The sequence below is a fragment of the Rhinopithecus roxellana genome, chromosome 7 (genome assembly GCF_007565055.1).
Source record: "Rhinopithecus roxellana isolate Shanxi Qingling chromosome 7, ASM756505v1, whole genome shotgun sequence".
NCBI lineage: Eukaryota > Metazoa > Chordata > Mammalia > Primates > Cercopithecidae > Rhinopithecus > Rhinopithecus roxellana.
Window position 1 is genome coordinate 73973679 of NC_044555.1, and position 14181 is coordinate 73987859.

Below are 14181 nucleotides of genomic sequence, written 5' to 3' on the forward strand. Positions count from 1 at the left end.
AGCCATGATGACGGGGTCCTGCTAGCCTAAAAAAAGTCAACATCGAAGGAGCCCCTGAGACAAAGGCCTCCTCCCTCCTACTCTCATTTAATCTGTCCCAGTTTCCTGAAACCTTGCTAGGAGCCTCTACATGGAAGTTCTAACCGGTATCGATGTTTGAACAAAGCCAGAAACATCAAGTAACTTATTCTCTGACTCTGATATGAGTGTCATATAAGACTCTTCTCTTGTTTTGCTCACTTCCCAGCAAACATACTAACATACTAGGTAAGAAAAAAAGAAACAAGGAAAAGCAATATGAGGATGATTTAGTAACTTTACTCAATGGAGTATTAGGTAATCTTTCGAGCAGTAATTATGACCACTGTGTAGTACTAACAAAAACAGGCATGCCACATCACTTTTTGTGTTCCCCATCCACTCGTGTACATACACACACATTATTCTCAGTACTATGATATATTTTGGTCTCTGCCTTCAAAGTGCCCAACTTTGATTTGGGAGATAAATACGTAAAATAATTGCACAAAAGTAAGTGTATTGTATACAGAACTAGAGAAACACTGTAATCCCAGCACTTTGGGAAGCCGAGGCGGGTGGACCACCTGAGGTCAGGAATTCGAGGCCAGCCTGGCCAACATGGTGAAACCCTGTCTCTACTAAAAATACAAAAATTAGCCAGGCATGGTGGTGCACACCTGTGATCCCAGCTACCCAGGAGACTGAGGCAGGAGAACCGTTTGAACCCGGGAGACAAAGGTTGCAGTGAGCTGAGATCATGCCATTGCACTCCAGCCTGGGTGACAGAGCTAGACTCTGTCTCAGAAAAACAAAACAAAACAAAAAAACAAAAACAACAACAAAAAAAACTACAGAAACAGTAGAAGCAGAAATGACATCAATTTGTAACAGTTTAACTGTATGTATTCACCTTAAAAACAAGTATGTAATACGCATATGTATACGTCATGTAAACATAAAAATAGTCAATCTGTTAAAATGAGACAAGATAAGTTTTCTTAAATTTCCATTACAACACCAAAATTGCACCTACAATAGATAAAAACCATAAGAAATAATTCAAAAGTCAAACTGTTTTGTATGTCATAGTTTAAATACTATAGTCGCATGCATGTGGGTAAGAAGATTTGCCATGTAATTATTCCAAATCAAAGACTCACTCTCCCTCCATTGTGCCTTGCTGTGATATGGCGCCCGTCAGGTCACAGTCATCTTGAAAAACATGACACAGTCACTTACTGTTGGTTGCATGTGTGGATGTGAAGTGAAGGGACACCTTTGCACTCTTCAGCCGTGTCTGTCCCCAGTATGTTATGGCTTGCAATTCCACAACATAGTCACAGTCTGGCTGGAGTTTCTCCAGGGTCACAGAATTTTGAAACTAGAAATTAAGAGAATATACCCACAATGCATTACAAACTTTCCATGTCTCTCATCTTCATTGCAAAATCTCGTGTGTCATTATGAAGCACACCAACTTCTGATTTCTTTTACCAACTTTTCTATATCTTTGGGATCTGAAAATTCAGTTTTACTACGGATCAAAATAAACTTCAGGTCAGGTGCCATGGCTCCTGACTGCAATACCAGCACTTTGGGAGCCTGAGGTGGGAGGATCGCTTGAGCCCAGGCGTTTGAGACTACCCAGGCAATATAGCAAGACTGTCTCTACTAAAAAAAAAAAAAAAAAAAAAAAAATTAACTGGGCATGGTGGTGTGCACCATAGTTCCTCAGGAGGCTGAGGCGAGAAGATTGAGCCCAGGAGGTTGTGGCTGCAGTGAGCTGTGATCGCACCACTGTACTCCAGCCTGGGCAACAGAGTGAGACCCTGTCTCAAAAAATATAATAAAATAAAAACTAAAAATAAACTTCATAGAAAGGCCAAATGTATTTTGAAAATACTGTTTCTAGACCAATTATTGGTCTCAGATAACATGGAAATAAATCATTCTGAGCCCTCTCCACTCTGAGACACCACCTCTCGAAGGAAAGGGAGCTGTTTATAATAAAGTAACAGAGGTTTATGTTGCCACATACCTGGAAAAATTATGAATTGGCACTAATTGTAATTCTTTGATATCTGTTCTAAATTTTCTAGGAGCAAATTTCCACCAAAAGCTATACAAAAGAAAAATTAACTTGACAAAATGCTTCAAGGTGCTTCATTATTTTCTGTCATAATGTATTGGGCAGGGGGCTGGAGGGCGGGGCCTGTCAGCATTTCATCATGTCACTTTTTGTTCTAGATTCCTAAGCGACTCTCCAATTTCAGCTCTTTCAGCTCATGAGGTAAGTGTGCACTACCATTGTCATTTGTAGCAAAATCCTTCAATATGAAAAATGGAACTGTCATAAAATTTCATAAAAATAAAGTGAAAATAGTATAATGGCTAAATATCAATGATACAGACTTCTGAGGCATGTTTTATAATTCTGAAGGGCACAGATATTGAAATCTTTAGCCTTGCTATCTTTTCATTTCTAAACATTTATTTATCTACGAAATTCAACTTTGTAAGTGACAGGAAAAGGTCTTTATGTAAATTTTATGACAAGATAAAGGAATGTATACTAAAACGAAACCAAGTAACTATTTTTATGCAGTAAGCATTTCAAATAATACAAGATGTTTGATATCGTAAGAATCTCATTGCAGAAAATGGTTCAATGAAGATTTTATTTCTTGGCATCTGACGAATAAACCACTCCAGATCCTTTTAATCAATGAGAAGAACATATTGTGACATGTGCCCTTCCTAAGCTGTTACTGCTCAGTGATTAGATTATAGATGGAAACACCTCACAACAGAAAAGCCATGAATATCCACTCTTCCATTTACAAGGATCTCTCTCTCTCTCTCTCTCAAAAAAAAAAAAAAAAAACCTAAAAGTAAAGCACATTTTGCATAATATCATTTTCTATGGCCAGACAGGTAAGATGGAGATCATTTAAACTGTTCCTTTGATTTCCAGAGTTGTGACTGACATTTAGATAGGAGTAGGTCAACGGTCTAAATGCAAATGCTTCTGCCTAAAATATAAAAGGCAAAACAGCTGGCATGACCCTGCATTCTGTGAACTTTCTTGGTAGAAATGAATGGGAGGGAAGCTTTCCTGCATCCATGGCATCTCTCAGTTCAGCAGAGGCCTCTTTTCAGGCCAGTTGCCTTGAGTTGAAATACACTCTGTGGGAAGAACAATCCTTCCTCCAGTTCCCACTCACCCCATCCGTAGTCTTTCTCCGCTTCTTCTTCGTTGGGACAAGAGACTTACTGCTGACCGTCCAGCTCCAAAAGACCTTGTAGTGATGCACAGGGATGTCCGGCTCCTCAGGGAGATCCCAAACTATAGTGATGGTCACACTCCCATCACTGTTGATGGTGGAGTTGGCCAACCGGAGGTTAGCCGGCGCTGGTGGGGCAGATGGATCTGAAATTCCAGTACAAAGACACATCATATGAATCCACAAAACTAACATCTTTGGACATGTAATGACTACATGGTCAACAAGTGAAGCATTGCTTTTTATAGGTAGAAAAGCTGAAAACGGGGGTGAAGGGGCACGGTGGCTCATGAATGTAATCCCAACACTTTGCAAGGCTGAGGCTGGCATATCTCTTGAGCTCAGGAGTTTGAGGACAGCCTGGGCAACAAAGTGAAACCCTGTCTCTACAAAATATAAAAAATTAGCTGGGCAGGATGGTGCATGCCTGTGGTCCCAGCTGCTCAGGAAGCTGAGGCGGGAGGATTGCTTGAACCCGGGAGGTCAAGGCTGTAGTGAGCCGTGATTAGCACCACTGCATTCCAGCCTGGGCAAGAGAATGAGACACTGTCTCCAAAAAAAAAAAAAAAAAAAAAAAAAAGTAAAAGAAAAGCAAAGCTGACAACAAGCAATTAAGTAAGATCTCCTTGTTAAGCCTCATATTAAAAGATAGTCTATTAAACAGTAATATAAATTTGTTTGGTCCAAATTTGTAATACAGAAGGATCGTTTTAGGCATTTCCATACCAGGGCAACCCAGCCAAATTTTTACTGTGCTGAAATTGATACATTTTGGTAAAATATAGTATAATTCAACGGGGGTGAATTGACATTAAATAGGTAAGCAACAAAGAATCACCTTTTAACACTGAAAAGAAAAAGAAATTCAGCTCACACAAGTAATTGTTTTCATCCTCATGCCCTGTAGCTAGCGATTCTTGCATCAGCTAAGAGCAATAAAAGGAAATCAGAAAAGAAAAAAAATTAAAACCTGCACCATTTTTTATCCACATTGCACACTGGATGACTTACGGATAGCATTCATTTTTGTGATTGTACCATTTCTGGTTTGTCTTATTAACGAAAAGCTTCTCAGCTGTCAAGAGAAAGATGAGGTGCTGGAATTACCACCTCACAAATCTCCACTGAAACTACATATATGAAGAAGAGTAAATATAGCAAAGCTGGAGGGTCCTTACTTCATTTTCTGTTACAAATTGAGCAAGTGGAGATGCTGCTCACCACTAGTGATTTATAGAGGGTTTCATTTCAAGATGCCATCATGGGAAGATGCTGTAAATAATTCTAATTATAGTACCATCTGTGTTGGAGGCTCAAAAAAGTCGTATCTAACTTGATATAAATGAAGACTGGAGAAAAAAATCCATGTTTTTACTCTCAGTCATTCGTGGTTTTGGAATGATGGAAACATAAGGTATTTTTTGAAATGTATTGCTTTCCTCTATGATATATCATGTCTGGACATTTAGTTAGGTTAGTTCCTTTATTTTCTAAAATAAGAAAGCTTCATAGTATTTTTTAGGTAAGAGGCTAATCGAAAGCATATTATGTGATACTGCTAGTCAAGTCATTCTCTTTTTTTTAAACTAACTTTTATTCTCAGTTCCAGGGTACATGTGCAGGCTTGTTACAGAGGTAATTGTGTGCCACGGTGGTTTGCTGCACAAACCAACCATCACCTAGGTATTAAGCCCAGCAACCATTTAGGTGTTCTTCCTGATGTTCTACCTCCCCACCTCCCCCAAGCAGGCCCTGGTATCTGTTGCTCCCCTCCATGTGTCCACGTGTTCTCATCCTCCAGCTCTCACTTATAATTGAGAGCATGCAGTCTTTCATTTTCTGTTCCTGCATTAGTTTGCTGAGGATAATGGCTTCTAGCTCCATCCATGTCCCTGCAAAGGACATGAGCTTGTTCCTTTTCATGGCTGCATAGTATTCCATGGTGGATATGTTCCACATTTTCTTTATCCAGCCTACTGTTGATGGGCATTTGGGTTGGTTCCATGTCTTTGCTATTGTGAATAGTGCTGCAGTGTACACAAGTGTGCATGCATCTTTATAATAGAATGATTTATATTCCTTTGGGTATATACCCAGTAATGAGATTGCTGGATCAAATGGTATTTCTGAGTCAAGCCATTCTCAATCAACATCAGGAATCTCTGGAATGTCCAAGACTTACACTGGGATATGCTGATTCCCTGAGTGCAGGTGGGACCCAGGATTATGTATATCTTACATGAAACACACAAGTAATATGAGGTAGACGACCTGCAGGTCAAAAGTAGACAAGTACTGCATCAGGTGGCTCCTATGAGGTCTGAACATCAGATATGTAAGGAGGAAATGTTTTTTCCTCTTGTTATCGCAATGGGAAGCACCCCAGTAAGGAGATTTGGCAGAGCCATCTGAGGACTTCCCCAGTCATCAATATTCACAACACTGCTGATCACTTCCTTCTCTTAGAAATGCAATGTTCATTTGGTGTTCAGGACATTACTGGATTTTTGTTGTTGTTGTTGTTGTTGTTGTTTTTGAGACAGTCTCGCTCTGTCACCCAGTCACCCAGGCTGGAGTACAATGGCGTGATCTCGGCTCACTGCAACCTCTGCCCACCTGCCTGATTTAAGAGATTCTCCCACCTCGGCCTCCCGAGTTGCTGGTATTACAGGCACCTGCCATCATGCCTGGCTAATTTTTGTATTTTTGTAGAGATGGGGTTTCACTATGTTTGCCAGGCTGGTCTTGAACTCCTGACCTCAGGTGATCCACTCGCCTCGGCCTCCCAAGGTGCTGGGATTACAGGCGTGAGTCATCACGCCCGGCCTCTACTGGATTTTCATTCAGTTTCAACAGAAGCTATTTTTCAGCCACATGCTCCATGATCCTTAACATCCCATGATCTCTAGACAGGAGAGTGTTCTGTGTCTGAATTCAGGGGCCTCTCTCATCTACCCTCGCTCTCTAGAGATCTCATCAGGTGTCACAGTTTTTAAGAAATCTTTGTGCTGATAACTTTCAAATTGATGTCTTCAACATAGACTATGCCCCTGAATGCAGATGCAATCATTCAAATATCAATACTCAAAAAATTACATTCCAGTAGCTCCACTTGGGGGTCTCAGAGGCATTCAAAACTAATGTGCCCCAAAGCAAAATCATGATCCCTACACATAGCCCACCACCAACACATATCCCACCACACATAGCCTACCACTGACACCCCCATCTCAGTCCATGGGAATTGCTCTTTCCAGTTGCTCTGGCCCCAACCCTTGAAGTCATACATTTATTTTCCACTCACATCCCTTGAGCAAACTGTGTTAGCACTACCTTCAAAGTGTAATAGAAATTTAACTGCCTCTCACCACTTACAATGTCCTGGGCCAAGCCAACATCACCTCTCCCTGATTATTGCCAAGGGCTCCCCACTGCCTCCCTAGAGGTTTTTCTGAATACAGCAGTCTGATGATTCTGTACTGCACAGTCCTGAATGCCCTGCAACCCGTGCCTCGGTTACCTCCCAGAGCACCTTTCCTTTTATCACCTTCGCCCCTCAGCCCAGCCACACTGGTTCCCATGCTATTTCCTGGAGAGGAAAACTGCGATGCTACTAAGGCTTTTCCTCTCCCTTTGCCTAAACGCTTTCCTTGATGTCTCCACGGCCAGCTCCTTTCCTGCTGCAGGACTACTAAAGGTGACCCTATTTAAAAAAAATAGCTACATACGCTTTGCTCCATTTACCAAAACAAAACAAAACAAAACACCATGATTCTGCCTTGCTTCATTATTCTCCAAGCCCTTATTACTAACTGTTATGGTAAATATTGAGTGTCAACTTGATTGGATTGAAGGATGCAAAGTGCTGCTCCTGGGTGTGCCTGTGAGGGTGCTGCCGTGGGGATTAACATTTGAGTCATTGGACTGGAAAAGGAAGACCCTCCCTCAATCTGGGTGGGCATCATTCTAATCAGCTGCCAGTGCAGCCAGAATAAAAGCAGGGAGAAGAACGTGGAAAATTTAGACTGGTTTAGTCTTCTGGCCTACATCTTCCTCCCGTGCTGGATGCTTCCTGCCCCCGAACATCAGACTCCAAGTTATTCAGCTTTGGGACTCGGACCTTTGAACACAGACTGAAGACTGCACTGTCGGCTTCCCTACTTTTGAGGTTTCGGGACTTGGACTGGCTTCCTTGCTCCTTAGCTTGCAGATGACGTATTGTGAGACCTCATCTTGTGATTGTGTGAGTCAATACTCCTTAGTATATATAAACTCCCTTGTATATATACATCTATCCTATTAGTTCTGTCCCTCTAGAGAACCCTGACTAATACACAAACTGACTTATTAGGTACCTTATTTGCTGTCTGCTTCTACTCACAATAGTGAAAACTCCCTGAGAGAAATGTTTGTCTGTTTTTCACATCTGTATCTCCAGAGTCCAGAAGAGCACCTAGCCCACAGTATGTACTCAGTAAGCAATTGCTGAATGAATAAATGAATGAAGGACAGGCTTCTCCTAAACGTTAGCTTTGATTTGTAACGTGATCTATTTCAGTTTCAGGTTCAAACCCTGTCAATCAGAATTGCTAAATCACAAGATCCTAAAGTGAATTGCAAAATCAAAGGAATGTTCTTCCCAGTTTGAAATAAAATAATTAAAGCAACCCCTCTTCCTCTGGTGTAGGAATCAATCCTTAACCTACAAAAGGGAGTTACCAACCTTCCTGGGAGGGAACCTAGCTTACAACTGAGTCATCACTTCAAGGCAAGAGAAGAATTAAAATGTGAGAAGATAATAACAGCCGTTCGTGTTCTCAGCAATGCACCTGAATGTCTGTATGCTGAAAATAAGTAGTCATATGAATTTTGCAGATATTCTAGGCTCATAAGGAAAAGCTCAAAATAATCTCCTCTTCTAAAGAAACTCTTAACATTTAAGAAGGTCACTGAATTTGATCATCTTCTTTAATTTATGTTATTCATTACATCATTTCCTGCCCTGGAAAATTTTTCTTAGATGTTATCATAATAATCTAGAATAACATCATCTATTTTATGAAACATTATGAAACATTAAACAATACAATTTATGAAAACAACATTTGAGAAAATAATGCTTTAAAAGATATGAATTAATAATATTTTCTTTACATTTTCTCAAAAGGAAGGCCCATTTTGAGTTTACAATACCAAAATGGCATACTTCCATTACCAAGATGAGGTACTCCCATCTCTTTCTCCCCCAAAATAATCACCATAAAATTGTAAAACCAGGTCAGGCATCATGACTCACGCCTGTAATCTTAGTGCTTTGGGAAGCTGAGGCAGGAGGATTGTTTGAGGCCAGGAACTCAAGACTAGTCTAGGCAATAGAGAAAGACCCTGTCTCTACAGAAAAAAAAAAAAAAACCATAAAATTAACTGGGGCATGATGTTGTATGCCTGTTGTCCTAGCTACTCAGGAGGCTGAGGCAGGAGAATTGCTTTAGTCTGAGAGTTCAAGGCTACAGTGAGGTATGACTGCACCAGTGCCTTCCAGCCTGGATGAGAGAGTGAGATTCTGGCCTTAAAAAAACAAGAACAAAAAGAAAACAAAACCAAAAGAAAATGGCAGAGATCACCTGTTTATTGCCGTGATTCTCCTCTGTAAACAAGCCATTCCTTCATCCACTTATTCACTATGGGGTTCAGGTGAGACAGGGTCAGTCTAGTTTGTCTAATCTGAAGCATTTTACTCAGTCCTAACAAGTTTCTATATTTAAGCCATTCTCTGCCTTGAGAATTGGTTCCCTACATTATGAAACAAGGTGTATTCATTTGGTTGAACCATACGGAATGTTTTATTTCATTATGCATGATGTTTTAATTGTTTTAGAATTTTGAAATGTAGCTGGAGATTTCCATGTGAAATTTATATATGTGTGTGTGTATATATATATCACACACATATATAGATATACATATGCATAAATAGACAGTGGCTTATGAGAGACAGAGAGTCAGAGAGGGAAACTCTATACTCTATGTTATTATAAAGCCCTCAGGAATTTTGCAACTTATTTCACGTTTTTTTAACTGATGAGGGTTTTAGGGGTCAGAGAGGTAAAGATATATGTCCAAGGTCATTCACATCATTGATGGCAGAACAAGGAGTGTGAGAACAAAAATGAGAGCGGAAAAATGGGGTTGAAGGTCTAACAATACACACCTCTACGTGCCACACTCTACATATATATTCCACCATCATAATGAGGGACAATATCCCTACAGAATGTAAAAATTCAAAGCCTTTTAATGGGAAAAGTGTCTGTTACAATTGTCTAGTGTAGGCATTGATAGGCTTTTTCTGGAAAGGGCCAGATAGTAAAGATTTTAGGTTTTGTGGACCATATGGTCTCCGTTACAATCACTCAACTCTGCCCTCATAGCTCAAAAGCAGTCACAGACAATATGTAAACAAATGAGTGTGGCTATGTTCCAATAAAACTTTATTTGCAAAACTAGGTTACAGGCCAAATATGGACCCTAGGCCACAGACTGCTCTCCCCTGGTTGGGAGAATTTCAAAAAGTGTGATACCATTAGGTTTAGGAAACTCGATATGAGCACTGTTTATCCCTAATTTTACAAACATATAGTTGTATTTTGTCTATTAAATGTTAACATTGTCGTTCTCATTTTAGAGATGGGGAAATTGAGGATCACAGTTTGATTCACTACTTCAAGAGCAGAGTTTGATTTACTGCCTCTTCAAGTGAGAGGATGGGAGTCATACCACAAGACCAGTGCTCTCCTCACCCTTCCTCTGAGTCTCAAATCCGGGCATTTTCCCCCAGCTCACTTCTCTTTCTGTTTGATGCCAACTCCCTCCTTACAATCTTCACAATTATTTGCAGAAACACACTGCAGAGAACAAGCACATTTTCAGAGATAACTGAAGTAGGAAGGCTGTATTAGCTCTTTCTACGCTATACAATTAATGTGATTACCAACATAAAATACGCTAAATATTTAGCATGTATACCCAATTTCAGTCTTGGGGAAAAATTGTTCCTTTTATTGATGATCACATGGAACATTTGGATTTCAGAAAGATAAATTTCAGGGTTCGTCACTTAACCCCTTGTGTTTCATGCCACAAACAGGCAAAGTAACAAGCACGAAGGGTTGACACAATGGAAAGACTTTGAGCCTATGTTGGGTAAAGTGACAATAAAATCACTTACCACCCTTGGAGAAATGTAGGCCTATTATTGCACTGACATGAATCTCATGGGAAAAGACCACTTCTGCTTGTCCCAGCAGAAATGCCATCACTTTTTCTGAGGCACGCTCCTCTAGGTTTAAGACAACACTATTTGTTAAATACAGGAACCCATGAGGCTACAAAGACAGCAACAAGTATAGATCATCATAAAGAAACACGCACATGTGCACATGGAGAACAATACCTATTTCAATGAATGTTGATTTTACTTATTTCATTTCTACCAATAATGTCTATAGATTAAACTTCATACAGAAATGCATCGTAAGAATACCTCATAAGGTATACTTGTGGTGTATATCTGATGTAACTTTGGTCAAGTACAGTTACATTTTAAAAACAATAATATAACTATGTCACAAAGTTTTCAACTAAATACAAGTTTGGTTCTAATAATATTTAAACTTTATTTTTTCTTTCCAGACTTGGCAGTTGGGGTAGTGTTCCTTCTCCCTTTAAAAAAAAAAAAAAAAATCTTAGCAAAGCTGCTGAAGCTACACTGCAGGCAAATTTCCAACTATTAAATAGTTTCAAGACATGTGTACAGCCAAGCCTTTTGCCCATTGGAAATGGCACATCCCAAGCAGCTGTAGAACAGAGTAAAAAGTCATGGGTCCCCACGGGGCAACAGGGAACTTTATTACCATCAGTGATGTCTGCTGTAGTTTTACTGACACTCTGTAATGCATGCATGGAATAACATCCAGTGTGATACTTATATGCTGTGAAAACAATGCTGTCTGCTTCCTTTTCCTTTGTAATGTATCCTATGCACATGGGGAAATAAGGAGAAAAAGATGGATGAAGGACTTGGAATTTGGAGGGAAATGAATATAACAACCAGAAGATAATATGCTAGGTTAAGGATAATTTAAGTTGGATTTTTATGTTTCTTCATAAGATCCCTTACAAGTGTGTTATTTTGTAGTGTCAAATTGATATTGACTAATTTCAAATGAACAAACATATGCTTGACCGCTTTTGGCAACATATGAAAAAAATGAATTTGGATTTTGCCTTATACAATCCACAAAATCAGAACTCTTCCTTCTTTTACTACCCATATTGACACATAGATGTAGTCACAGTAGCCAGAAACAAACACGTCATTTCCCAAATTCAGCAAACTGGTAAATACTATTTTGTAATAGGTACTAGCTACTTAGCAATATATATTTCCAATGCTAAGCATGCAATATTTTGTATTTTTGTATTTTGCGATTTTGTATTTTAAAATAACTATTTTTACTCATTTGATACATATCAGCAATATCAAGGAAAAGTTAAACACCAATTTACTGAAAAAGATTAGCAACTGCAACATGGAACCCAAAGGTATTTTTATATTTGTGACCCTGACTCCAAATTGGCCATTCCCAAAATCTAGGCTCTCTGTTGTTTAGACATTAGTGGTCTTCTCATTCCAAGAAGTGGACAATAACGTAAAGCTTGTCAGATTTTGGGAAATGAGAGAGGTGAAAATAAAAGAAACTAGAAAGGGATGCCTGTGTCTGATTATTAACTTTGTACCATAGAGGAAGAAGATTAGGAATATTTAGTAATGTGGGAACTCCTTTCATGATTTCACCACATTTTATTCATGAAACTATTAATATATTTATTTTAAACTGTAATTCAAAATGTATTAGATCCACTCTAACAGGAATCACGCTGATGTCGAGTTAAACAAGAGGTAAACAACAGATGTTTTCAGGGTCCCACCCTGACTTTCTTGTGCTATGCTGTTTCAGGGCACATCAGCTCAACTTCTGAATGCCCTCCCACACCTCCTCACCTAAGGCTGTGTCTGGGCTCAGAGCAAGCTCTGCCAGCATGCAGACCAGATACGCTAGGAACAGCTGCAGACAAAGACTGACTTGAACACCCTTAACCCCCCTCCAGCGAGGAGTTCTGAGGTGTGTGTGCTTCACGCTAGCTCCCTGAGTGCCCAGTGGAGAGGAAGCTTAGGTTGCCTATGGTAAATAATTCGCCCTTTATTGTATTCTTTCTACACCCTGTCCTACTTCCCTTCTTACCTACCACATTCCTGGATCACTTCCTAAGTAAACTGCTCACACTCAAAAGCCTTCACTTGGATCAGGTTCTGAAGGTGTCTGATCTTTGATGGGCAATCTCTACTTGTTGAAATTTGTGTTTCAAAGCAGCAAATATCAACTTATGTAGGAATATGAAGACATATCAACATCTTGTGCTCAGAGGTTTCATGTAGTTTGTTCCAAATGGAATGGGATAGAAAAGTTTAGGTAGACCCCCAGGAGTGACCTGTGAAGGTAACTTACTATGTGCAAAGATGCAGTCCCACGTTCTAAATAAAGAGACAAAAAGTAGAAATGAGCACTAGGCATTCATCGATTAAACTGTTATTCATTTTTAATTTCAAAGCCAATTTCCCATCTCAAGGACCAGGAGGAAATACAGTATAGACAATTTAAGTAGGCAAATATAAAAATTATCCCAAATTCTAACAAAAATTAATGATTTTGCCCATCCTATATTTATGCATTTTTTCTGGAAGAGGTAAGAGTTAGCAGTAAAAATATTCAGAAATGGTATTCACCAGGAAAACAAAAAGCATGAAACTAATTTACTAATCTATGAATAACTTAGAGTTTTCTATAAAAATAGATATGTTGAGTTAGGTCTAAGTTACGGGAAAATAAATGACTTAAGAAGAAATTAAATAGTAGCCAATCCATTTTGCCAAACGTGGACTAATTTTGTATTTTAAAATAACTATAAAGAAGATAAGGACAAGAAGTTTGGCTTTTCCATGAAAATCAGTTATAGTCCATGAATCCTATGCAGTGAGCCTAAACTAACTGGAACTCATTTTATCTATTTTTGCTGTTTAATTTTACTTTTATTTGCTGAGATATTCATGGTAGATGAAAAAAATAAATAAATAAAAACCCTTCCTGTTTTCCTTGACCCAGCCTTAAGTTATCAACACTGTCTCTCTACCCAAACCAAATACAATAGATAATCGCTTACTTCTTGTACAGACTACTACCTTGGAAGAGGTGACTGTTTTTAAAAAGTAATTTTAAACCACCGGAAGACTGGCACACTTTCAATTCTGAAGCAAACAGGGATAAATGGGCATCTATTGAATGAAAATGCACCATTTTTTGAAACGCCGCGGTCATTGCAGTTATTATCAAAATGTTGTTCTATCTCTCACTTTGACAAATACACCTGATAGGGTTTGGCTGTGTCCCCACCGAAATCTAAACTTGAATTGTATCTCCCAGAATTTCTACATGTTGTGGGAGGGACCCAGGGGGAGGTAATTGAATCATGGGGACCCGTCTTTCTCGTGCTATTCTTGTGATAGTGAGTAAGTCTCATGAGATCTGATGGTTTATTAGAGGTTTCTGTTTTTGCTTCTTCCTTATTTTCTCTTGCTGCTACCATGTAAGAAGAGCCTTTCGCCTCCCACCGTGATTCTGAGGCCTCCCCAGCCATGTGGAACTCTAAGTTCAATTAAGCCTTTTTGTTCCCAGTTTTGGGTATGTCTTTATCAGCAGCATGAAAACAGGCTAATACGACACCCAAAATTTACATTTCCATATGTCTCAATTTGAGG

General features: G+C 39.3%; 1 protein-coding gene across 1 annotated transcript in view; it reads right to left on the reverse strand.

Moving 5' to 3' along the window:
• Window positions 1–14181, reverse strand: part of ANOS1 (anosmin 1) — a 213298-nt gene that overhangs the window by 35972 nt on the left and 163145 nt on the right. The window contains exons 7-8 of the mRNA XM_030934773.1: window positions 3246–3451; window positions 1261–1402 (exon numbers count right to left, since the gene is read on the reverse strand). Coding sequence (XP_030790633.1) covers window positions 1261–1402; window positions 3246–3451 — 348 coding nt within the window. The remainder of the gene's footprint in view (window positions 1–1260; window positions 1403–3245; window positions 3452–14181) is intronic.